This window comes from Scyliorhinus canicula, chromosome 6, assembly GCF_902713615.1.
Source record: "Scyliorhinus canicula chromosome 6, sScyCan1.1, whole genome shotgun sequence".
Lineage (NCBI taxonomy): Eukaryota > Metazoa > Chordata > Chondrichthyes > Carcharhiniformes > Scyliorhinidae > Scyliorhinus > Scyliorhinus canicula.
The window spans coordinates 176948220-176973944 of NC_052151.1; the positions used below are offsets into that span (position 1 = coordinate 176948220).

The 25725-nt window shown below is 47.9% G+C and overlaps 1 protein-coding gene across 1 annotated transcript; it reads right to left on the reverse strand.

Moving 5' to 3' along the window:
- Positions 1-426: 426 nt before the first annotated feature.
- On the reverse strand, positions 427-21784 carry LOC119966848 (serine/threonine-protein kinase PDIK1L-like). The gene is made up of 3 exons (XM_038798814.1): positions 20911-21784; positions 6196-6412; positions 427-755 (listed from the first exon to the last, which is right to left on the reverse strand). Exons 1-3 carry the CDS (start codon positions 21454-21456, stop codon positions 535-537), a joined length of 984 nt encoding a protein of 327 aa, XP_038654742.1. The 5' UTR covers positions 21457-21784; the 3' UTR covers positions 427-534.
- Between the last annotated feature and the right edge of the window lie 3941 nt (positions 21785-25725).

Consider the following 25725-nt stretch of genomic DNA (forward strand, 5'->3'; position numbering starts at 1 on the left):
TGAAGGGAGTGCACAGCATTCAAGTCAGCAGAGACATCCTGATCTCGAATGGGGACAAGAATCAACTTGTGTACCCAGTGGTGGATTTAATACTATGGCACCTTGGCACATAATAACAAAACAGGCCATTACAGGAAAATTACCCCTACTTGGCGGGTGGCAGACAGATAGTTACTGGAGAACATGGATATGGTATTTGGGGTTTTGCACAAGAAGCTACAGAGCCACACCATAAAAAGAAATCATTGTCCAAAGTAAACAAGTGATTCTACCCCATTGATAAATTAAGTCCTTTATTTCTCAAAACATTTGGCAAGTTTCATTTGAGTCACAAATCAATCTGTACTGAACACTTGCACTTCGAAGTCAAGATGGACCACAAGAACAAGGCCCAAAACCTCATATCCAGCATAATGCTGCATCATCTAAAAGCAAGGCCAGTGCCAATTGATAGGTTTGACTTTCGTGTTCATGTCCAATTTTCTGTTAAAATAGCAAGGAGAAGGTTGTGGCAATCACTACAACCTTGTTGGATCACCTTGCTCCTGGGAACATAACTTTATCAACTTGTGCCTGTAGGCTTATGGCATCTGGCCGTTCTTGAGGGTTAAAGGCCATCATGCCTTTTAGAAGTTTCTGGATATAGTTGTTCATAACCCCTTTACTCTTCATAGGAATTTGAAGCTCCAGACTGGGATTTTCCATCAATGCCTTGCCCACAGGGACTAACTCGCGTCCTTTAGAAACATATACACCTGCAAAAGCAATGCCAAATATTCCAGATTAGAATGATACCATCCAACGCCCCTTCAATCTAAAATCAACTTATCCTCTTCCTAGAATCTGAGGTAGTATGACCATCGGAAAAGGTTGTGTCAGCAACAAGAGAAGGTGAGACATCAGGAAAGAAAATACCAGACAGAATGGAGGGAGGAATGACACCAGCGTGCAGGTAAAGTCACCATAGTCCCAGATGACCCATAGGCAGTTTTCCCCCTTTTTAAAAATAAATTGAGTACCCAATTTCTTTCCCCCCAAAATTAAGGGGCAATCCACCTAACCTGCACATCTCTGGGTTGTGGGGGTCAAACTCACGCAGACATGGGGAGAATGTGCAAACTCCACACAGACAGTAACCCAGGCCTGCGATTCGAACCTGGGTCCTCAGCGCCGCAGTCCCAGTGCTAACCACAGCACCACCTGCCACCCTGGCAGTTTTCCCCTTTGAGGGTGAAGCTGTCTGGCAGCGATTTAACTGGAGGATCATCAAATCTCAGGCAAGGGGCAAGGTTGAGAAGACAGGGCCTTCATGAATAACCAGAGTTGTAGTGTACGGAGAGATGCCTTGTTGATTTATGGATGACCCCTCTCCCTCTTTGTGAAATTAGGATTATTCACATTTTGCTGCAATGCAAAGAAAGGTTAGTGCAGTGGATTTAATATTGGTTTTGACATTACCTCATTGTGTAACAAGCATTTAAAAATTCTACTAATTCATGAAGTTAACATTGTGAACTTCACGTTTGGTATTCATTGAACAACAATACATTGGACCCCAGTACAGTGGTTAGCACTGCTGCCTCACAGCTCCAGAGTCCCGGGTTCAATTCCGGCCTCGGGTGACTGTATGGAGTTTGCACTTTTCCCCCAGTGTCTGCGGGGTTTCCTCCGGGTGCTCCAGTTTCCGCCACAGTCCAAAGATGTGCAGGTTCGGTGGATTGGCCTTAAGTGTCCAAAAGGGTTAGGCTGGGCTATTGGGTGGAGGTGTGGGCTCAAGTAGGGTGCTCTTTCCAAGAGCCAGTACAGACTCGATGGGCCAAATGGCCTTCTGCACTGTAAATTTTATGATAATTGTTAATTTGAAAATACTCAGGGGGCAGATTTTGAACTTGCTGCCTGGGGGTGTACAACTGGTATAAAAGGATGGACTTTTATAGAAATTGTTCTTTTTACTGATTTCACTGGAATGGACTTGGGTGGGGTATTAGCAAGTGGTTTGACAGTGATTTTATGGACAATTTATTGAATTTGAAAGAGGACAACAAATTCTTTTTTTTTTTTGAAAGTGACTGCTCCAATGGGAAATCTACAGAAAACCTCAGCATCTAGTTGTAGGCCATATTACAGAGAGTCGGCAAATTACTTTTTTTTTTAATGAACATTTTATTGAGGTTTTTTTTGGCATTGTAACAGCAGCAATATAAACCAATGTACATGAAAATATAAACAGTGCAAATACCACCTCCCTCCCCCACAGGTCCCACCATTAATTAACCCCCTAATCTACATTAACCTAACCCTCCCCCCCACCACCCCCCTGCGGACGATTAATTCTCCGTGAAGAAGTCGATGAACAGTTGCCACCTCCGGGCAAACCCTAACAGAGATCCTCTCAAGGCGAACTTAATTTTCTCCAGACAGAGAAAGCTAGCCATGTCCGATAGCCAGGTCTCCGACATCGGGGGCTTGGAGTCCCGACTTCGGGGGCTTTGAGTCCCTCCATGCTAGTAATATCTGCCTCTGGACTACCAGGGAAGCAAAGGCCAGAACGTCTGCCTCTTTCTTCTCCTGAATTCCCAGATCCTGCAACATCCCGAAAATCGCCACCTCTGGACTCAGTGCCACCCTTGTTTTTAATACCTTGGACATGACGTCAGCAAACCCCTGCCAAAATCCCCTCAGCTTTGGACATGCCCAGAACATGTGGACATGGTCCGCCGGCCCTCCTGCACACCCGTTTTCCACCCCAAAGAATCTGCTCATCCGGGCCACTGTCATGTGGGCCCGATGAACGACCTTGAATTGAATCAGGCTGAGTCTGGCACAAGTTTCGGTTGCATTGACTCTACTCAACGTGTCCGCCCAAAGGCCCTCCTCCATCTCTCCCCCCAGCTCCTGCTCCCACTTATGCTTCAGCTCCTCAGGCTGCATCTCCTCTGATCCCATAAGTTCCTTATAAATGTCAGAAACACTCCCCTCCCTTATCCATCCTCTGGAAACTACCCTGTCCTGAATCCCCCTTAGCGGCAGGAGTGGGAAGTTTGGTACCTGTCTACGCAGAAAGTCCCACACCTGCAGATATCGAAATTAGTTTCCCCTCGCCAAAGCAAACCTCTCCTCCAGCGCCCTCATACTCAGAAAGCTCCCCTCTATAAACAAGTCCCCCATCCTCTCAATCCCCGCCCTCCGCCATATTTGGAACCCCCCGTCCATCCTCCCCGGGGCAAGCCGGTGATTATTGCAGATTGGGGACCAGACCGATGCTCCCACGTATCTCCTCCGTTGCCCGCAGACTCTCAAGCCACCACCACGGGGCTGGTGGAATACCCCGCCGGTGGGAACGGCAGAGGTGCAGTTACCAGCGTCCCCAAACTTGTGCCCTTGCAAGAAGCCGCCTCCATACGCACCGCACCCATGCCAGCACCCACCCACCCCCCCACACCGGCCACTTCCTAATTATGGCTTTGTTAGCCACCCAGTAATAATTTCTAAAGTTCGGCAGCGCCAGCCCTCCCTCTACCCAACTCCGCTCCAGCATCACCCTCCTCACTCGCAGGGACTTGCCTCCCTATACGTAGCCCACAATAACTTTATTGACCTGCTTAAAAAAGGACCGCGGAATGAAGATGGGGAGACATTGAAATACAAACAGGAATCTCGGGAGGACCGTCATTTTCACCGTTTGGACTCTCCCAGCTAGAGACAACGGGAGCGCATCCCATCTCCGGAAATCATCTTTCATCTGATCCACCAACCGGGCCAAGTTCAATTTATGTAGCTGGTCCCAATCCCTCGCCGGCAGATTACTTTTAACTGAACATAGGGCATTATTTCTGTAGAAAGTGGTCCATTTCTTTCAGTGATTAAAGGCTTTTTAAAAATAAATCTCCCGTCTAAAATATTTTCATGCCCAATTATTCTTGATTTGTTATGTCCTTCAAGGTATAGTTTGAGATTCTTGTCACCCCCCCGGCAAAGCAGGAGGGTGAAAAGCAACGTTGATCAGCCTTTGAATGGAGAGATAGGAGACAGGAGCAGGCAACCAAAACTCAGTATGGCTTTGGGAGAAGGTGGATCAGACCATTCAGGGACAATATGTTTCTAAAAAACCTTTTTGAGCACTTCAGCAACAAGTCAGTAGCCAGCGAAAAACCATTGCCTCACAGGCACACAATGCATGTCTGAAAGGGCATTTTAATTTAAAGCCTCTATTATTGCAGAGACCCGTAAACAATGCAGGTCAGTGCAAGAGACTAGAGCTAGATAAATTACAGAAACAAAGGTTACTGGGGCAACGTCTGTATTCACAGAGGAATCCTAAAGACATAAATCTTAGAAGTTATAGTCGATTATAGAGACAACTACAGATTCATTTAAAAAGGAAACTATGGGCGGCATGGTGGCGCAGTGTTTAGCACAACTGCCTAAGGCGCCAAGGACCCGGGTTCAATCCCGGCCCTGGGTCAATGTCAGTGTGGAGTTTGCACATTCTCCCCATGTCTGCATGGATTTCACCCCCGCAATCTAAAGTTGTGCATGGTAGGTGGATTGGCCAAGCTAAATTGCCCCTAATTGGAAAAAAACAAACTGCAAGTTTGAAAACAACATAGGCATCTCCTCTGCAACTCAAGTCCCCAACTCTTCCAAAAGTCAAAATCATTCATTAACTTCCTTACACGCTGATTCAATAAGTATTATGGGATTTTTAAATGTAAAGAGATTGGTGATAATCCCTATAATCCAGCAGATGTGCAATCATGAATTTCTGCCAGAACATGCCCCTTCACACACAGTATCACAAGCATCACTAGGAAAAGTGACAGAGGGGAAAATGAAAAAAAAATCACACGGCTATGGGGAAAGAGCAGGACTAATTTACTAGCTCTACCAATGAGCCGGCATGGGTTTGGAGATCACTTCTGTCTTCTGGCCACGATTCAATTCAGTTACATGGGAGGCTGGTCCATTTGATGAATGTAGTGAAGAGTTGGCCAGTCTCAGTTGACGTGGGTCACTGTTCAAGAAAGTGCCCCCAAATTTACAAATGACTCTTGCTTCGAGCTAGCATACTGAGTGGAACGATCTACTAGAAGTGAAAACACAACATCACATTCCATCATGCAAGGTGTTGACATCCAATTCTACTTCCACTACCAGCATTTCTTTCAACCCCTCTGCTCTCTCTAAATTGCCAGATTGCTTGTCCGTCATCATGTACTGGACAAGCAGAAATTTCCTCCAGTTAAATAGAGAAGACTCCATTTTCCTCACTCTATTCCTTAGTCCACCAACTCCATCCTTCGCCCCATGGATGGAATCTGAAAGAGAACGTTCATAATCATATTTGGACAAAGATAAGCTTCTGATTAGCTATCTGCTCCATCTCCAAGATTAATTACTTCAACCTCTAACATTAGACCCTTCTTCCAATTCTTTGCTCACCTGGAGATTTGACTTGTTTGCCTACACTCCTGGCCAGCCACCCACATTCATCCTCTGTAAACTGGAGGTTATCCAAAACCCTGCTGCCCATGACCCAACTCAAACTTAGTCCCATTCACCCCATGCTTGTTGACTTGCCTTGACTACCAGTTATGAATCATAGTGTTCAAATTCATCCATGGCCTTGCCTCTCCACATCTCAGTCACTCCCCTAACCCTACAACCCTCCATGAAATCTGCACGTTCCAATTCCAGCCTCTTGTCAATCCTCTATTTTAACATTCCCAATTTTAAAATCACAGCACCATTGGTGGCCGTGCCTTCAGATGCCAATGATCACCCCACTCCTGCTCCATAGTCTTCTGCCCCCCCCCCCCCCACTCCTGCTCCATAGTCTTCTGCCCCCCACCCCCCCCCCCCCCCCCCCACTCCCTTTAACATATTTCTCACAACATCTCCTTATGTGGCTCAACATGTGTTTGTTAATGCTTCTGAAGTGCCTTGGGATGTCTTATTATGCCAATAACACATTGTTTAGTTGGTGTTCATTCCAAGGTCCATTGTTGGGACCTAGAAGGAGTTGTACTCAGAGTGGGGGAAAATGACATTTGTCCATCACTTTCAGTTGGACTAAAAAGGTCAAACTTGTAGAGATGAAAAGACAGTAGTCCAAGCAAGGCCTTGTTGAGAGATTAAACATTTCCTGCTAACCACCAACACTAACAACCCCCTACTTCTCAAATAACCGCTTACCTAAAAGCTCTTTCTTGACCTCGACGTCTCGAAAGGTGATTCTCTCGATCATGGCCCAGAACATAATACCAAGGGCAAAAATGTCAACTTTGGCTGAGTACTGCCCCTCCCAGAGCTCTGGTGCCATATAGAAGTCAGAGCCACACACTGTCGACATCTGCCGTCGATCCATACTGCCTCTTCCCTGGCGAATCTTACTTAAACCAAAATCAGCCACCTGGAATACAAGAGGTGAACAGAGGTCAAGGACTCCATATTCTCCAGGTAATTCTGCTCCGACGCAAAAGAAAAATATATTGAACATTTATTGAATTTGTACAGGAGTAAACTACTGCCCCAATACCAAGAGTTGGAGATAGGGATCAGAGAGAACGATTAGTGTTTGAATAGTTCAAAAGAGAACGGAGGGATTCATTCCTCTTGGACATCTGTCCGTCTTTAGTCAGACTTTATAAAATCGGAAATTTAATTAGGAGGTCATGGGTTAAGCTACTCCTCCTTTTGAACACTCAAAGCAAACTACCTGGACATACACCTACAACACATAAACCAGCCTTTGGCCTACCAATGCATGCTGCTGTCCATCATGTAGGGTAGCAGTGCTAATCCTATGTAGCTGTTCAGTTCCCTTCTCACATGTGACATCTTTAACGCCACTCATGCTGGTCACAGCCACAGATTATCATTTATTTTTAAAAGAAAACATTTCTCCAGTGGTGTCCCCGAATCTCTTCAATTCAAATCCTCTTTTTAGTGGTTGAAAATCTAGGAGACAGTCTATCCCATCCATTCACAAGTTCAAATATCATGGGCGGAATTCTCCTCTCCCCACGCGGCCTGGGAGAATCGTGGGAGGGCCTCCCGACATTTTTTACGCCCCCCTGGCACCCTCCGCGATTCTCCCCCTCCCCCTCTCGGAAATATCGCCGCTCGCCGTTTTTCACAGCGACGGCAATTCTCCGAGCCCGATGGGCCGAGCGGCCGGCCCTTCACGCCCGTTTCACCACGGCAGCGACCACAACTGGTCGCTGCATTCGTGAAACGGATGCTGTTTGGGGCATCCAGGGGCCCGATTTGGACGGGAGCACCGCGACTGTGCTCCGGAGGGGACAGGCCCGACGATCGGTGCCCACCGATCGTCGGGCCGGCGTCCAAAATGGATGCACTCTTTCCCCTCTGCCGCCCGGCAAGATCAAGCCGCCACGTCTTGCGCAGATGACATCATGAAAAGCGCCGTTCGCGCGTCACTTCTGGCAGCCGAGGTCGCGGCTGGGAACGACGGGGGCCCGCTCCTAGCCCCCTGGGTGGGGGTGAATTAGGTGCGGGGAGCGGGCCCCCCCCGAGGCCATCGTGAACCTCGGACGAATCTCTTTAACTGTGGTCAGGGGTGGCTGTGGTTAAAACTGGTGCCAAGGACCCGGGTTTAATCCCAGACCCGGGCCACTGGAGTTTGCACATTCTCCCCGAGTCTGCCTGTGTCTCACCCCCACAATCAATTATATGCAGGGTAGGTGAATTGGCCAAGCTAAATTGCCCCTTAATTGGAGGGAAAAAAAAATTGGATACTCAAAATTTATATTTTAAAAATCTCTAAACTCTGGTCTATCGGTTCTTCAGCTAAATAACAAAACACTCGATGGTGGAATCAGCGAGCAAGCAGAAAATGCTGGAAAAACATCAGCATTTTTTTAATAAATGTGGAATAATTCAGTTCCCTATTCCCAGATAAAGATATCAATCATGCAGAAACACAGTTCAACAGTGGGTGCACACTGGAAATACCAGCCAAAAAGATTGTTAACATCCATTTAGAAACAAAAAACAAACAACTGAGGAACAACTAAAGATGTTCAGGAGAGAAAAAAAAAGAGACTGGAATGGTTGCAGGACAGGAGGCCATTTCAACCCATCATGGGCTTGTTTAGCTCAGTGGGCTAGACAGCTGGTTTGTGATGCATAACAAGGCCAGCAGCGTGGGTTCAATTCCCGTACCAGCTTACCAGAACAGGCGCCAGAATGTGGCAACAAGGGGCTTTTCACAGTAACTTCATACTTGTGACAATAAAAAAAGACTATTATTATTATTATGTCTGTACCAGCTCTCCCACATTTTACTCCTAGACCTACAAATTTTGTTCTCAAACAATTATCCAATTCTCCCTCAAAAGCAACAATCAAATTACTCCCTCGTTTTCCCCTTGTCATGAATCATTTAAAAGTGGGTGCACTCTGGTTCTTGATCATTCCACCAACAGGAACAGTTCCTCCCCATTTACTCTGTCCAGAACCCCCTCCCCTCATGATTTTGGACAAGTCTCATCACGTCTCCTCTCAACCGTCTCTAAGGAAAACAGCTCCAGATTTTCAAATCTTTCTACGTAAAGTTCTTCATCCCCAGATTCATTTTCTGCACCCTCTCGAATGCCTCCACATTCGGTGCCCAGAACGGAATACAATACTCCAGTCGAGGCCAAGCCTTCATTTGGAATGACTATAAAATCTGTAATTAGTGGAGTGGGAAATCAGGATGCAAGTTATTTTTCAATAATTCACGTTAGTGAATTATTTTAAAAAGGAAGAGGAGGGTAGGTCTGTAGTTGCTATTGAGAAGAATTGAAGTGCTGAGGACATGTCTATAGGCATAAATCCAGACTTCAGATGGTGATGGAAGCAATTTAACAGAGTTTGTTTCAGAGGGCCAAGGGATTTTATACACCACAGGTATCAGAGGCCTTAATGGGAAACTTTGATAAAATCAGTAATGCCGAGATCCGATTGAATAATGTGACAGGGTCAGTCGATCAAGTGACAGAGTCCCCGAGTGTCATGCTCCCACCTTGCCCCATAACACTGGCCATTCTTGATGAACAGTTTAATTCTTGTTTCAGTGCTTCACCACACTCAGGCAGAGAATTCCAGAACTTAACTACTCGCTACTTTTCTTTTACCAAATGCTTTAAATCATTCTCAATCCTCACGAGCAAGAACACTTTCTCCCCATCTACTCTGTCCAGACCCCTCATGATTTTGGATATCTCTTTTCAAATCACATCTCAGCCTTCTTTTGCCAAAGAAAACCAAACTTGGTATGCTTCCAATTTCGCTCCATAACTGAAGTTCCTCATCCATGGAGCTGTTCTTGCAAATATTTTCTGTCAGTCAACGCCTTCCTATCCGTCTTAAAGTCCAGTGTCCAGAACTGGACTGAATACTCCAGCCAAGGCTGAACTATTGTCTCTACAAGTTCAACATAACGTCGTTGCTCTTGGACTCCATGCCCTATTAATAGATCACAGAAAACCACTCTCTCAACCAGTTGTGTCACCTTCCATAATGCATGTACAAACATCAGATCCCTCAACACTTGATTTAGAATTATACCTTCATTTAAAATTGCCTCAGTTCTTCTTACCAACATGAAATCACTTCCACTTCCCCACATCAAACTTTCTGCCACTTAGCCGCCCATACCACCAACTGTCTTTCTGAATTTCTACACTGTAATTTTCCCAGTCCACAATGCTTCCAAGTTTGGCATCATCCACAAATTTTGGAAATGTGCCAGTACATCAAGGTGTAGGTCATTAATATATAAATCAGGAAGAGAAGGTGGTTTGAACACAGATCCCTGGGGAACTCTATTACAAACCTTCCTCCAGCCCAAAAAATATCAATTCACCGTGATGCACTATCAATTACGACGAGACGAGGGGAGAGAGTAATCGAGGCTTTATTAAGCAGAGATGGGTTTCCTCCCGCCGCTGCTGCCGAAATGGGCGGAGCCAGCAGGCAGGGATCTAACCCCGTACCTGTAGTACAGGAGCCTTACCGTATTACCTCTCATATACATATTATATACAAACAGTGGTGACTACCACATTCACCCCTGTTAAAAACAATTTTTAAAAAGTCCAGCTGGGTTGGTGGAAAGACTATTTACATGGTATGTGAGCATTTTTAAAGTGTACAGTCTGTTGAAAGTTCACAAATTTAGCCGGTCGGGTGCCTTGATCCTCCGTTGTGAGCGACACAGTCCCGGTGGCGATGCAGGCCACCTGTGACTCTAGGAGCGTGTAGTCCTCATCTTCATCCCCGGGTTGAACCTATAGGAGGACGGATCGTCCTGGAGCGGGGGCTGCAGTGGGCTGCGCCGGGGGAAGGGAGGGTGGCGCCGGGGGAAGGGAGGGTGGCGCCGGGGCAGGGGCTGTGTGGGGAACCAGCTGGTGCAGGTTCCTGAGGGAGACAGTGTCTTGGCGGCCATCGGGGTACGCCATGTAGGCGTACTGCGAGTTTGCATGCAGCAGCTTTACCCTCTCGACCAACAGGTCCGCCTTGTGGAGCCACACGTGCTTGTGGAGGAGGACGGGTCCTGGAGCTGCCAGCCACATTGGGAGCGATACCCCGGAGGTGGACTTCCTAGGGAAGGCAAGGAGATGTTCGTGGGGGGTTTCATTAGTCGCAGTGCAAAGTAGCGATCGGATGGAGTGGAGGGCGTCGGGAGGACTTCCTGCCAGCAGGAGACCAGGAGATTTTTAGACCGTAGGCCCAGCAGGACAGCCTTCCAGACCGTCCCGTTCTCCCTCTCCACCTGCCAGTTTCCCCGGGGGTTGTAGCTGGTTGTCCTGCTCGAGGCAATGCCCTTGCTGAGCAGGAACTGACGCAGCTCATCATTCATAAAAGGAGGATCCCCGGTCACTGTGGACGTAAGCGGGGAAACCGAACAGGGTGAAGATGCTATTGAGGGCTTTGATGACTGTGGCAGACGTCATATCGGGGCATGGGATGGCGAAGGGGAATCTGGAGTACTCATTAACCATGTTCAGGAAGTACGTGTTTCGGTCGGAGGAGGGGAGGGGCCCTTTGAAGTTCACGTTGAGCCATTTGAAGGGGCAGGAGGCCTTCACCAGGTGCGCTCGGTCTGACCAGTAGAAGTGCGGCTTGCACTCCGCGCAGACCTGGCAACGGTCCGGACTTCCTCAATTGAGTACGGCAGGTTGCAGGCCTTTATGAAGTGAAAGAACCGGGTGACCTCCGGGTGACAGAGACTATCGTGTAGGGCCTGGAGTCGGCCCACTTGTGCGCTGGCACATGTACCTTGGGATAGGGCATCGGGAGGGGGCTCGTTGAGCTTACTGGGGCGATACAAAATCTTGTAATTGTAGGTGGAGAGCTTGATCCTCCACCTCAAGATTTTATCATTTTTGATCTTGTCCCGCTGTGTATTATTGAACATGAAGGCACCTGACCGTTGGTCAGTGAGGAGACTAAATCTCCTGCCGGCCAGGTAATGCCTCCAATGCTGCACAGCTTCTATGATGGCTTGATCCTCCTTTTCGACAGGATTGCCGAATTTCAGAGGCATAGAAATGAAAAATGCTTATTGTCACAAGTAGGCTTCAAATGAAGTTACTGTGAAAAGCCCCTTGTCGCCACATTCCGGCGCCTGTTCGGGGAGGCTGCGGGAAAAGAATGCCACGGCTCTGCCTGCTTGGTTGAGGGTGGCGGCTAGAGCGACGTCTGATGCATCGCTCTCAACTTGAAAGGGGAGGGTCTCGTCGACCGTGTGCATTGCGGCCTTGGCGATGTCGGCCTTGATAACGATTGAAGGCCTAGTGGGCCTCAGCCATCAGGGGGAAAACTGTGGAGTGGATAAGTGGGCGGGCCTTGTCCGCATTGTTAGGGAACCACTGGGCATAGTAGAAGAACCCCAGGCATCGTTTGAGGGCCTTGGGGCAATGGGGGAGGGGGCGCATGCGGGCGGGGGCGGGCCCTTAGAACTCCATTTTGCACCACATAGCCAAGGATGGCTAAGCGGTTAGTGCTGAACACGCACTTCTTGTTGTAGGTTAGGTTGAGGAGTTTGGCGGTGGGGAGAAATTTGGAAAGGTTAGCGTTGTGGTCCTACTGATCGTGGCCGCAGATGGCAACGTTATCTAGGTATGGGAAGGTGGCCCGCAGTCCGTACCAATCAACCATTCAGTCCATCTCCCGTTGGAAGACTGAGACCCCATTAGTGACGCCGAAGGGAACCCTAAAGAAGTGGTAAAGGCGGCCGTCTGCTTCAAACGCAGTGTATTGGCGGTCCGCCTTGCGGATGGGGAGCTGGTGATAGGCAGATTTCAGGTCCACTGTAGAGAAGACCCGGTACTGTGCCATCTGATGGACCATATCAGATATGCGCGGGAGGGGGTACGCGTCGAGCTGCGTGTACTGATTGATGGTCTGACTAGTCAATGACCATCCTGTGTTTCTCCCCAGTCTTTACAACTACCACTTGGGCTCTCCAGGGCCTGTTGCTGGGCTCAATGATGCCTTCCCGCAGTAGCCGCTGGAAATCATACCTGATGAAGGTCCTGTCCTGGGCACTGTACCGTCTGCTCCTGGTGGCGACAGGTTTGCAATCCGGGGTGACATTTGTAAACAGGGAGGGTGGATCGACCTTCAGAGTCGTGAGGCCGCATACGGCGAGGGGTGGTAGGGATCCGCCGAATTTTAGAGTTAGACTTTGGAGGTTGCACTAGAAGTCCAGGCTGAGCAGCAAGGCAGCACAGAGGTTGTGAGGATATAGAGCCGGAAGTTGCTGAACTCTACGCCCGAGACGGTGAGGGTGGCGATGCAGTACCCCCGGATCTCCACGGAGTGGGATCCGGAGGCCAGGGAGATTCTTTGGGTAACGGGGTGTACCGCGAGGGAGCAGCGCCTTACCATAGCGGGGTGGATGAAGCTTTCCGTGCTCCCGGAGTCGAGAAGGCAAGGTGGCTTTGGCCATAGACTTTCGCAGTTGCGAGGTTGTGTGGCCGGGATTGGTCGTGCATGGTGGAGGTGAGCTGCAGCTGGTGTTCATGGGCCCTGGGCTGGTCGGCGGCGGTTGCGGGTGACGAGCAGTCAGACGAGGTGCCCGACGAGCAGGGGTCCTGAGGCGCCGTCCAAAATGGGGGGCAGGGATCTACCGTGCCCAAGGTCAATGTGGGGGGGGGGGGCATGAAGACAGCCGCACCCACGGGCCGCACGTGTTCTTATGAGGGGAAGATGGCGACGCCCACGGGTCACATGTGGGGGGGGGCAGGAACAATGGGCCTGGATACCGCAGCGATCGAACGGGTCTGGCACATCACAGTTAAATGTCCCTTCTTCCCACAGGCCTTGCAGCTTGTGCTCCGTGCAGGGCAGTGCTGCTGGGGGTGCTTTGTCTGCAAGCAGAAATATCACTTGGGCCCCCCTTGGATTGTCCTGCTGCCGCGCGGCGCAGGCTTGGGGTTGACTGGGGGTGGCCGCTGGTGGGGCCCACAATGTCCAGGAGGAGGGCGCCGTGCAGTCAGGGGCGTACGCTTGTACATTACGGAAGGCTACCGTTAGTGAGGTCGCGAGTTGCTTGGTCGCCACGAGGTTGAGCGTACCCTCTTCTAAAAGGCGCTGGCAGATGTACGCCGACCCTATGCCCGTAACGAACGCATCCCTGATTAGGAGTTCAGTATGTTCAATGGCCAAAACTGCCTGGCAATTGCAATTCCAGGGCGTGCAAGAAATCGACCAATGACTCACTGGGGAGTTGTTGCCGTGTGGACAGGTGGTGACTGGTGTAGAGTTTATTGATCGGCCGGATGTAGTTCCCTTTCAGAAGCGCCATGGCCTCAGTGTAGTTGGGCGCATCCCAGATAAGGGGAAAAATATCGGAGCTCACCCGTGTGTACAGGTTCTGGAGTTTGTGCGTCCGAGGGTTGTTCTGGCGCTGATCCCATGTAGGCTTCAAAGTAGGCTAGCCAGTAGTCGAAGTCCGACATGGTGTCTGCTCGAGAGTGCAGCTGTAGGCTATCAGGCTTGATGTGTAGTTCCATCGCTGTAAAATCTCTGCTTAATCATTTGATGCACTATCAATTACGACGAGACGAGAGGAGAGAGTAATCGAGGCTTTATTACGCAGAGATGTGTTGCCTCCTGCAGCTGCTGCCGAAATGGCTGCAGCTCAGTGAGCACACACAATTATACTCTGCCTACTGGGCGGAGCCAGCAGGCAGGGATCTACCGTGCCTGTAGTACAGGAGCATTATCGTATTACCTGTCATATACGTATTATATACAGTGGTGACTACCACACACCCTACTGTTTCTTGTCACTTAGCTATCTTTATATCCATGTTACAACTATTCCATATGGCTAGTGTCCCTTTTATTTCATGAACTATAACTCTGCTCACGAGATTGTTGTGTGGCACTATGTCAAATGTCTTTTCAAAGTCCGTGTACACAACATCAACAGCATTGCCTTCATCAACCTCTTCAAAACTCCAACATAACGGAAAATTATATTTAACTGGCTATCCTTAATTAAGCTGCACTTTCCCACGTGACTATCAATTGTGTCCTATTGTTTCAAGAAGTTTCATCGATTGGCCTGTCGTTGCTGGGTTTATCTTCTACACCCTTGTTGGTACAACTGTGTAATGTCTAATTCTCCAGTCCTATGGCACCACCCCGGGGTCTGGAAAATTACAGGCAGTACCTGTGCAATCTCCACTCACTTCGTGGGTATCAGTATCCTCGAATGCATCCCAACCATCTTCTGTCTTATCATAGCCTATCCACTGCTTCTAGTGTCAGAAATACCTCGGGCGCAATTCTCCCAACAGGAGACTAAGTGCCGACGCCGGAGTGAAAACCGGAGTGTTTCACTCTGGCGTCGGAGGCCTCTCCTCGCCCCCTATTCTCCCACCCCCAGGGGCTAGGAGCGGCGCCGCGTCAATTTCGCGTGCCGGGCCTTGGCGCCGCGTCAAAGTGCCGCTGCATAATTGACGCAGCCGGCGGCGCTTAAATGAAGTCACCCGCGCATGCGCAGGTTGGTCGGCGGCAACCCGCACATGCGCGGTTGCCGTCCTCCCCCGGGTGCCCCGCAAGACATGTCGGAGTGATCTTGCGGGGCGGCGGAGGAAAAAGAGTGCGTCCTTTAGAGACGCCGGCCCGCCGATTGGTGGGCACCGATTGTGGGCCAGACCCCTACTGAGCAACCCCTGGTGCTCGATTGCAGCGGTGATTCTCCGAGCGGCCTGTCGTGAAACGCGGCACGCCGTTTTGGGGGGTGGGGGGAATCGCGTGCGGTTGCCAGGGCGGCGTGGCAGGAATCGTCCGGCACTCCCACGATTCTCCTACCGGGCGTGGGGGTCGGAGAATCGCGCCCCTCATCTTTCACTATAGCCTGGGCAGCATCTCCTTCCAATGGTTAAAGACAGATACAAAATATTAATTTAATACCTCAGCCATGCCCCCTGCCTCTATGTAGAAATCCCTTCTTGATCCCCAATTGGTGTTAATCCTTTTACATGTCTGTAAAAGATAATATTAAATTTCTATATCTTGGTAATCCAGGAAGTTCTGTCCAATCTTTCCCTTTCTACGAGAACATAGCTTGACTGCCTTCTTTGAAGGTAGCCCATTGTTAGCTACAGTTTCGCCTGCCAACCTTCTGGCATCCAATTTATTCAGCCAGATCAGTTTGCTTTCATCTAATGAGTTATTCTTACTCAGGGTTGTTCTTGGCCCTTCTTCATAGTCAGCCTAAACATTTTGATACAATGATCACTGTCCCCTAAATATTCTCTTGCTCACATTTTATCAACTTGGCCCATCTCATTCACAAGAGCCTGCTTTCCTTATTGGAGTGGAAACATACTTTATAAAATTGTAGCGACAACACACTAAGAACACTTTCCCCTCACACTGCTATCCTAGTCTATATTTAAACATACTTCAAAATTCTGCACCTCCAAATTTGATCGTCTGCATCCTTCCCACTAATTATAAGACCATAAGACAGGAGTGTAGAATTAGGCCACTCGGCTCATCGGGTCTGCTCCGCCATTCAATCATGGCATTTTTTAAAAAATCCCCATTCTCCTGCCTTCTCCCCATAACCGCTATCCTCTCATTAATCAGGAACCTATCTATCAGCCTTAAGTGACACTGTGATTTGGCCTTCACAACCTTCTGCAGCAAAGAATTCCAGATTTACCACCCACTGGCTGAAGAATGTCCTCTTCATCTCAGTTTTAGTTTGTTCCTTTAGTCTGAGATGGTGTCCTCTGGTTCTAGATTTTCCTACAAGTGGAAACATCCTGTCCACATCCACTCTATTGAGGCCTCAGTAAGATCCTTCTAAACTCCAACGAGTACAAACTCAGAGTCCTCAACCGTTCCTCATATAACAAGCTCTTCATTCTAGGGCTCATTCTTGTGAATCTCCTCTGGACCCTTTCCAAGGCCAGCACATCCTTCCTTAGATAGGAGGCCCAAAACTGTTCACAATACTCCAAATGGGGTCTGACCAGAGCCTTAGAAGAACATCCCTGGTCTTGAATTCTAGCCCTCTCGACATGAATGCTAACATTGCATTTGCCTTCCTAACTGCCAACTGAACCTGCACATTAACCTTAAGAGAATCTTTAAAATCAGGCTCCCAAGTCCCTTTGTGCTTCCAATTTCTAAGCATTTTTCCATTTAGAAAATAGTCTATGCCTCAATTCCTCCTTCCAAAGTGCATAACCTCACACTTCTCCACATTGTATTCCATTTGCCACTTCTTTGCCCACTCTCCTAGCCTGTCCAAGTCCTTCTGCAGCCCCCTCGCTTCCTTAATACTACCTGTCCCTCTACAGATCTTTGTCTCATCTGCAAACTTAGCAACAGTGCCTTCAGTTCCTTCTTCCAGATCATTAATGTATATTGTGAAAAGTTGTGGTCCCAGCACAGACCCCTGAGGCACAACACTAGTCACTGGCTGCCATCCTGAAAAAGACCCCTTTATCCCCACTCTGACTTCTGCCTATCCATTTTTGCCCATCTCCTACCTTTTATATTGAAAATAACTCTTCCCATCTTCTTCTATATTACTAGCTAGCTGACACTCATATTTCATCTTCTCTCCCCTTATTGCTTTCTCGGTTGTCCTCTGCTCGCTTTTAAAGGCTTCCCAATCCTCTGGCTTCCCACTAATCCTTGCCATTTTGTATGCTTTTTCTTTTTGTTTTTGTGCTGTCCTTGACTTCCCTCATCAACCATGGATGACTAGTCGTCCTCTTAGCATGTTTCCTCCTCCTTGGGATGAATTTCTGTTGTGCTTCCCGAATAACCCCCAAAACCCCTGCCATTGCTGTTCCACTATCTTCCCTGCTAGGCTCCCCTTCCAATCAACTCTAGCCAGCTCCTCTCTCATGTCTCTGTAGTTACACTTATTTAATTGTAATACTGTAATCCAGCTTCTCACGCTCAAATTGCAGGGAAAATTCTATCATATTGTGGTCACTGCTCCCTCAGGGTTCCTTCACCTCAAGTTCCCTAATCAAGTCTGCCTCATTACGCATCTTCAAATCCAAAATAACCCGTTCCCTAGTCGGCTCTGTCACAAGCTGCTCCCAAACAAAAAAACATCTCTTAGACATTCCACAAATTCCTTTCCTTGGGATCCACTACCAATCTGACTATCCCGGTCCAGCTCCATATTGAAGTCCTCCATAGTTATTGTAATATTGCCTTTTTTAGATGCCTTTTTTATTTTCTGCCCGACATCCTGAATAGGGGGCCTGTACACAACTGCAATCAAGGTCTTTTTATCTTTGCGATTCCTCAACATTACCCACACAGATTCTATGCTTTCTGATCCACTTCTTGCTATCGATTTAACTTCATTCCTTACTAACAATGCAACCTTTGCCCATCTGCCTATTCTTTTGATAGGACACATAGCCTTGGATATTTCGATCCCAGCCCTGATCCCCTTGCAGCCACGTCTCTGTGATGCCCCCTACAAATTACCAGCCAATTTCAATGTGCGCAACAAGCTCATTTACCTTGCTTCATATACTGCTTGCATGAAGGTACAACACCCTCAGTCCTGCATTGACCACCTCCCTTCTCACATTGGTCACCTTTTTTGCTCTGTCAGAGGTTAGATTCCTGCACCATTATGTGGTCTGGAAACTTTACCAACCTCTCACCAGCCTCAGCCTCTTTAACTAGTTTAACGTTCTCATCATTAACCTGCACTTCTACGCTCTCCTTTAACTTTGATATTCTAATTTTCCATACAACTAACCCCCCCCCCCCCCCAAACTTATTTTGTTTAAAGCCCCATCTGCAGCCCTAGTTATACGATTCGCCAGGACTCTGGTCCCAGCATGATTCAAATGAAGACCGTCCCATCGGAACAGGCCCCCGCTTCCCAAGTACTGGTGCCAATGTCCCATGAATTCAAACCAATTTCTCCCACACCAATCTTTGAGCCTCACATTTACCTCCTTAATCTTAATGACCGTCTCAATTAGATCATGGCTCAGGTAGTAAACCAGAGATTACTACCTTTTTGGTTCTGCTTTTTAATTTAGCTCTTGGCTGTTCTTAGCAGAACCTCGGTCCTTGTTCTACCCATGTAGTTGGTATTTACGTGAAACACGACAACTGGATCGTTACCCTCCCACTCCAAGTTCTTCTGCAGCCCAGATAGGATATCCCGAACCCGAGCGCCAGATAGGCAACACAACCTTTGGGATTCTCGATCTTGGTCACAGAGAACAGTGTCAATGCCCCTAACCAAACTACACCCGATTACGACTACATTTCTTTTCTCTCCCCCCCCCCCCCCCCCCCCAATTGAGTGGCTCCCTGTAGCATGGTGCTGTGGTCAGTTTGCTCATCCTCCCCACAGGCCCCGTCCACATAGGGAGAAAGAATCTCAAACCTGTTGGACAAGTTCAGGGGCTGAGGCTCCTGCATTCGTACCTCTTGGATCCCTCTACCTGCCTGACTGGCAGCCACACCCTCCTGTCCCTGACCACTGGCCAAATTAAAGGCATTTAATTGATGGTCTATAGACACACAGAGCAATGTAAATGGACCTTCTTGGTTTCCTCGCTCTACCCAAATAGATTCTGTCTCGACCCCTGTGGGACATCCTGGCCGGAATATTCCCTTTTGGTGACTAAGTCCCCACGCTGTTCGGAAAACGGGCAAAAATCACTCCGGACTTTTTTTCCCCTCGAAAGTCCGGGGTGATTCTTCATTTTCCAGGGGGCTAGCAGAGTCCCAGCACGCGTCCCGCAGCTCTGGCTGCCGGAGGGGCCCTGCTGCCCAGACCACATGGCCGCACATGCACACGGCAGCCGCAAGCAGATCCGCGTATGCGCGCAGTAGCCCACTGTGCGGGCGTTGCCAACATGGCGGAGCCACACAGCGGGCCCGCGTGGAACACGGTAGATTTCCCCCCCCCCCCCAGATCGTGATGGCTCACCAATCGGTGGCCCCCGATCGCAGGCACGGCCACCGCTGAGGCCCCCTCGGAATAAGATGCCCCCCCCCCCCCCCAGGACTGCCACCACGGCCGTGGGTCCGAGCTCCAGTCGTTGATGTAAAACACGCCAGCGGGAGTTCAGCTGGTCGACCGCGGAGAATCGCCGCAGGGGCCTGTTCCAACGGCCCCCGACTAGCGCCGCGTCGATTGCCAGGTCTGCGGAGAATTGTGGAAGCGCCGCCGTGCCGAATTTCCGGCGTGAACGGCTATTCTTCATCCCCGCGCCAGGCACGATTCCGGCGAGGAAGGTTGGAGAATCCCACCCCTTGTTTCTCCAGAAATACAATACTTTCCTTAAACAACACCACCATCTTTTATTCCTTTCCCCCTCTTTCTTAGACATCTTGTACCCAAGAATATTTAACACTCAGCCCTGTCTTTTCTTTGAGCCAAGCCTCTGTTATAACCACAAATTGTACCTGTCAATCTTTAACTAGCTCACCGGCATTATTTGCCACACAATGCATTCACGTACATAACCCTGCTTTAGATCATTACTTTCTCCCACCCCACTTATTAGCTTGAGATATCAATTCTTTCCCAATATTCCGTGATCCTTGGTATTTCTCTATTATCTCCTGGTTGTCTGTCAAGTTAGTTTAAACCCTTCCCCCAACAGCACTAGCACATTGCCCCACAATGACCTCAGTCCGAGCTCTATGTAGGTAATACCCACCCAGCCTCTTACAGGTCTCATCTTGCCAGAGCCAGGTCCCAATAATCTAAAGCCCTCCCTCCTGAACCATCCCAACAGTGCATTAGCTTCCTGGTGTGCATGTGGAACGGTTAGTAATCCAAGGATTACTACACTTGAGGTCCTACTTGCTAATTTCCTATCTGTCTCCCTAGTTTTGACTGTCGGGCAACTCCAGGATTTGCTTCTGTAAAAACAGACCTATCCCTTAATTATGGAATCACTTTCGCCCTTCCAGTCTTCCTTATAGTCTCCCTGCCTCTCACACTGCTGAGTTCTCAAAGACAAAAGGATATCTACTTGTTTGGAAATGGGTCAAGATGATCATGGGTTCAAACCCCATACGAGAGTGTGAGAAGCACAATCCCATTGAGGAGGGGTGCACTATCACAGAGCTAGTGAAACACCACACCATGAAGCAGCTGACTACCAGCCTCTCAGGTGGATGTGAAAGATCCCACCTCATTGTTGGAAGAGGAGGAGGAGTCCTTCCTCATATCCTGGCCAATATTTATCGTTTAACACCAGAAATTCAGATTATTCAGTCATTATCACATTGCTGTTCACAAGTTGGTTGCTACATTTTCTATAATCACTCATTGGCCACTCGAAGGTCAGGACAGATAAGAAATCTAAATGCATTGTTTTTAAATCTCCTGCAGGGAACAAGAACAAACTCAACCCTCACCTTCAAAACAGCTCCCCTTGGGGTGTTGGTGATGAGGACATTGTCTGGCTTTAGATCGCGATGGATGATCTGATTCAGGTGCAGGAACACCACAGCAGCACTCAACTGCTGCATGAAGGTCCTGTTTAGCCTGCAGTCAGGGCCTCTGCTCAGCAAATAGTCATTCATATCTCCTCCATCACAGAACTCCATCACAAACCACAGAAAGTGAGAAGACTGAAGATTGAAGCAACACTTCCCTTTCAGGCAAGTCTCAATCAGGAGCAAGTGGCTCTCCGATTCCGTAGATTTCTTGCTGATCTTCTGGAAGTTCCGGTCCCTCTGGAGGATGCACTCCCCCAGCCAGATCACATTCGGGTGCCTCTTCTTCATACTGCTCAGTGTCCATAATTCCTGTAGAGCCAGTTCTGAGGCTTCAGGGGAGTCGCACAACACTTTCTTCATTGCAACCCTCACTCCAGCCTTCTTGAATCTCGCTTCATAGACGGTCCCGTAACTGCCTCGGCCAAGCTCCCGGAGGATCTCGTACTTAAACGGTTTTGCCATCTCAGCCCTGAATGCCCACCGAGATTTGCCTGAGCTGGAAGAAGGATCACTAAGATCTCCTGGAAACCCAACAGCTTTGCTTCATAAGCTTCACCGGTAGCCAAGAGTTTATTGTAGGGAAGGGAAACATAGGGGGTAGTATTAAACCTCCCGTCAGCCCTGATATCTTAGGGATTCCAAAACAACTGTTGGTTAAGACTTCAGATGCGAATCCACCTAATAACACTGAGCATAACATCCATTGCATTCAATGGACACCATTTAACTTTTAAAGATATTTTACCCTTTCCCCTACTTTAGGTTCCTATCTGTTTCCTCCAACATGCATTTCAATGAACCCTTCCCTAATTTTAAAAGGGCTTCACCTGACTCTCATTGCCTTTTATTGCAGTGCAGGCCTAGTCTAATATTACTATCTCATTTCTGATTGGTTGGGAACCAATTCAAAGATTATTTAATACAGAGCTACAACATTAGGGTAACCAGAATGTATCAATAAAGTAAATAACTGAAAGCCTTTTCGATGGACCAATAAGGTTGACCTTGTTTGTCACGAGGTCATTAAACAAGGAGCATCAAATATTCCTTTAGATGGAAGGATGTTAAACTGAAAAGATGCTAAAATAATCATCAAATTCCACTGGAACAAAAGGATGCCTTCCTAACTAAATTTAAATGTTCTTCCAGATGTCCATCATAACCTGCAGTGACTACCAGTGACAGAAGGCATCGAGCATTCCAGTGGGCACTCTCCAGCGAGCTTAAGTCCTTTCTTGGTATGGTCAATTACTATGTAAGGTTTATTTCAATCTAGCCACAGCATTATCAGCATTGCACCTATTCTTAAAAGAAGAATCAGTGATGGTAATAGAAAGAACCTCCAAAAGAAGTCTTCCGAGTTGTGAAGCAAGCATTGCAGTCTTCAAACCTCTTGGTGCATTTTGATCTGGGGAAGCTTATAGGGTTGATATGTGATGAGTCTCCTTATGGTATAGGAGCTGTTTAAAAAAAAAAAAATTTTTAGAGTACCCAATTATTTTTTTACAATTAAGGGGCAATTTAGCATGGCCAATCCACCTACCTTGCACATCTTTGGGTTGTGGGGGTGAAACCTATGCAGACATGGGGAGAATGTGCAAATTCCACACCAGGGAGAATGTGCAAACTCAGAGCCACGATGGAACTGGGTCCTCAGCGCCATGAGGTAGCAGTGCTAACCACTATGCCACCATGCTGCCCATATAGGAGCTGTTTTATCCCACAAAATGGTAGATGGTTCGGAACGCCCACTAGTCTTTGCCTCAAGGATTATCTCTGAAGCAGAATGAAACTATGCCCAGATTGAGAAGGAGGGCTTAGTGGTTATATTCGGTATAAAGAAATTCGACCAGTATGTGTACGGTCGACGGTTTGACATCGTGACTGACCACAAGCAATTGCTGGGCTTAAGGGAAGACAAGCCTATTCCGCCCATAACCTCAATGAAGGTGTAGCATTGGGGTGACTTACAACTTTATTTTTCAGCACACCCTGGGACACAAACTGCTAATGCAGATGCATTATTACCTGCGCCTACCTCACAGCACTCCGCCAGCACCGGTGCCCAGGAGGTTATTCTAGCCCTAAACCTCCTGACATCCTGCCAATGTCCGCAGAGCACATCTGCAGATGCACTTGAAGAGAACCTATTCTTTCAAAGATCAAACACATGATACAGTCTGGCTGGTGATGCGGGAAGTCCATTAAGAAGCACGTCGACTACCTGAGGAGTCAGGCATGGAGTCAACAAGTTCTATGAGCACCATGAATGCTCCTGTACCTTGTTCAAGCCAAAGGGAGCTAGTGGATCACACTTCTGTTCAACTAGCTGTGTTTGTCAAGGGCAGCGGAGCTAGTTCGCCCATTGTGCAAGTGGCCCTGTCTAAGGTGGCATTGGCTGTGGACCACCCAATCAGCCAAAGAAGTGCTGAGTGTGGATGGCCTTCGGAGGTCCAGGAAGACCCAGAGGGCTCTGGATCGAGTGACGTTTTGATGGACTTTCCTTCTTCGGTTGTCCCTTTTAACAATTATGATGTTTGTAGATAGTTATGGGGAAATGTATCAAGGGAGTTAAGGGAGGGGGGATGTGGTAGCATTAAGAGGGTGAGCTCCACTGACCATGTGACCGGCTCGCAGCCAATCGGCGGGAACACGCGAACCCTGGCCAATGGGGAGTTTGATTTGGCCAATAGCCATTTGTATTGGATGAGGCCTGTGAACTGATTGACTGTTTATTAACAGGTAATCTTTAATCACTTTAAAAGTAGGTCACTATCCGTGTGGAGTTTGCACATTCTCCCCGTGTCTGAGTGGTTCTCATTCCCACAACACAATAAGATGTGCAGGGTACGTGAATTGGCCACGCTAAATTGGCACTTAATTGGAAACAAAGAATTGAGTACACTAAATTTTTTATGAAATGGAAACCACAGGCCTGCGATATGGAAGACTAGAAATCATAAATTAGAGACTGAATTAACTATAATCTGTAAAATGGCACTATCTTTATCTGTATCCAACCTTTCTGTGTGTGTGTGCCTGCATAAGGCTAAGTGTGTGGTATTGAAGTAATTTGGGGAAAATGGGTGAGAATAAATAACCTTTATTTTTAACTCAAGAAAACTTGCTGCCAGACTATTTAATTGGAATGCATACTCCAAGGGTAGTAAAAGACACACACACCTCTTTCCATATGAAACATGATGATTATGGGCTGTAAGAAAGCAAATGTAAGAAAGCGTGACAGTCTGGATCACGCTCTCTGTTCTTCTCTTTGAAAAGCAGATGGTTACCTTCCTTTTGTAATCCCCATCTGGTAGATCAATACCAAATGGTCTTTTGTGCAGCACACACCATTATAAACTGAATGATCTCTCTGATCTGACTACTATAAAAATCAGAAATCAAATCTGTGGAAAGCACTTTCTCACATCCTGCAGCTATCTCATTCAACATTCAATGTGCTTCAATGATGTGCTGGAATCATGCCATCCCTCCCTCTGTAATCTTCCAAAGTAATTCCATATTATTTCTCAGTTCCTGTACTTAACCTTATGGCTCAAGTTCAATTTAATCTGTTAATGTTTTTAATTCATTTTGCAGGTGCTTTTCGTGTGGAAAATGAAACCCGCTCCCCCGGAAGGCTGCGGATGCTGTGGGGGACTATTCACTCTGTGCCTACATTCAGTGAGAAAGGAATTGAAATGCATCGCGTCTCATTTGAGAAAATTGCTTGGAAACGGCAATGGTCAATTTGTTAGAGTTTGTTCGAGGAAAGGAAATGATTTGTGATAGGCCAGATAGGTCTATGTAGGTTGAACAAGATTTGGAAGACTGCATAATGCTCCTCCAGGAATTACTGTCCCAGTGGGTAAAACCTATTGGTCCTCCTGTATTCATTACTCAGGTGGGAAGGGTGTAGGAAACGAGGACATTTTTCTGCTTAAAAGTGAAATGTGGTCATTCTTGTGTTGTATGACAGGAAGAAAATGGTCATACCAGATGAGCCCAGTCACTGATGTTAGCAGGTGACGAGGCTTTCCTTCCAGAAAATTCCGAGAGGCACCCACCGTTCCATTTCTGCCATCTCCCTCATTGTGATTAATGCTCTGTTCATTATCACTTCATTAATCTCTGCAGCTTTTCCGTTGGTTTGCAAAGGGGCCTCACGGTAGCATGGTGGTTAGCATCAATGCTTCACAGCTCCAGGGTCCCAGGTTCGATTCCCGGCTGGGTCACTGTCTGTGTGGAGTCTGCACGTCCTCCCCGTGTGTGCGTGGGTTTCCTCCGGGTGCTCCGGTTTCCTCCCACAGTCCAAAGATGTGCAGGTTAGGTGGATTGGCCATGCTAAATTGCCCGTAGTGTAAGGTTAATGGGGGGATTGTTGGGTTACGGGTATACGGGTTACGTGGGTTTAAGTGGGGTGATCATTGCTCGGCACAACATCGAGGGCCGAAGGGCCTGTTCTGTGCTGTACTGTTCTATGTTCTATGTTCTATGTTTGCTGCCGCCTATGTTGTAGCTGGATAGTTTGTAACCATCGGCCATAGTAGCCGCCTCCCTTATTTTAGAAACTTGATGGTCTTCTAGATGGGACCTGCTTACAAAAGGAATATTGTTTTAAAACGATTCACACTAATAACACCTTGCTCCAGCTTGATAGCCATCGATCAAATACCATTTATTTTCCTCGAGCAAATTCCGCTGAAATCTGTTTCTGTGTTATTCTCA

What these genes read in the sequence shown, in the direction of transcription:
- LOC119966848 (XM_038798814.1), bottom strand. Translation starts at nt 21,456, where the DNA reads ATGGCAAAACCGTTTAAGTACGAGATCCTCCGGGAGCTTGGCCGAGGC. An exon ending in CAAGGGGAGCTGTTTTGAAG is followed by an intron (nt 6,413 to 20,910) that starts GTGAGGGTTGAG and finishes CTTGTATTCCAG; the next exon opens with GTGGCTGATTTTGGTTTAAG. An exon ending in GGTCAAGAAAGAGCTTTTAG is followed by an intron (nt 756 to 6,195) that starts GTAAGCGGTTAT and finishes TTGCTTTTGCAG; the next exon opens with GTGTATATGTTTCTAAAGGA.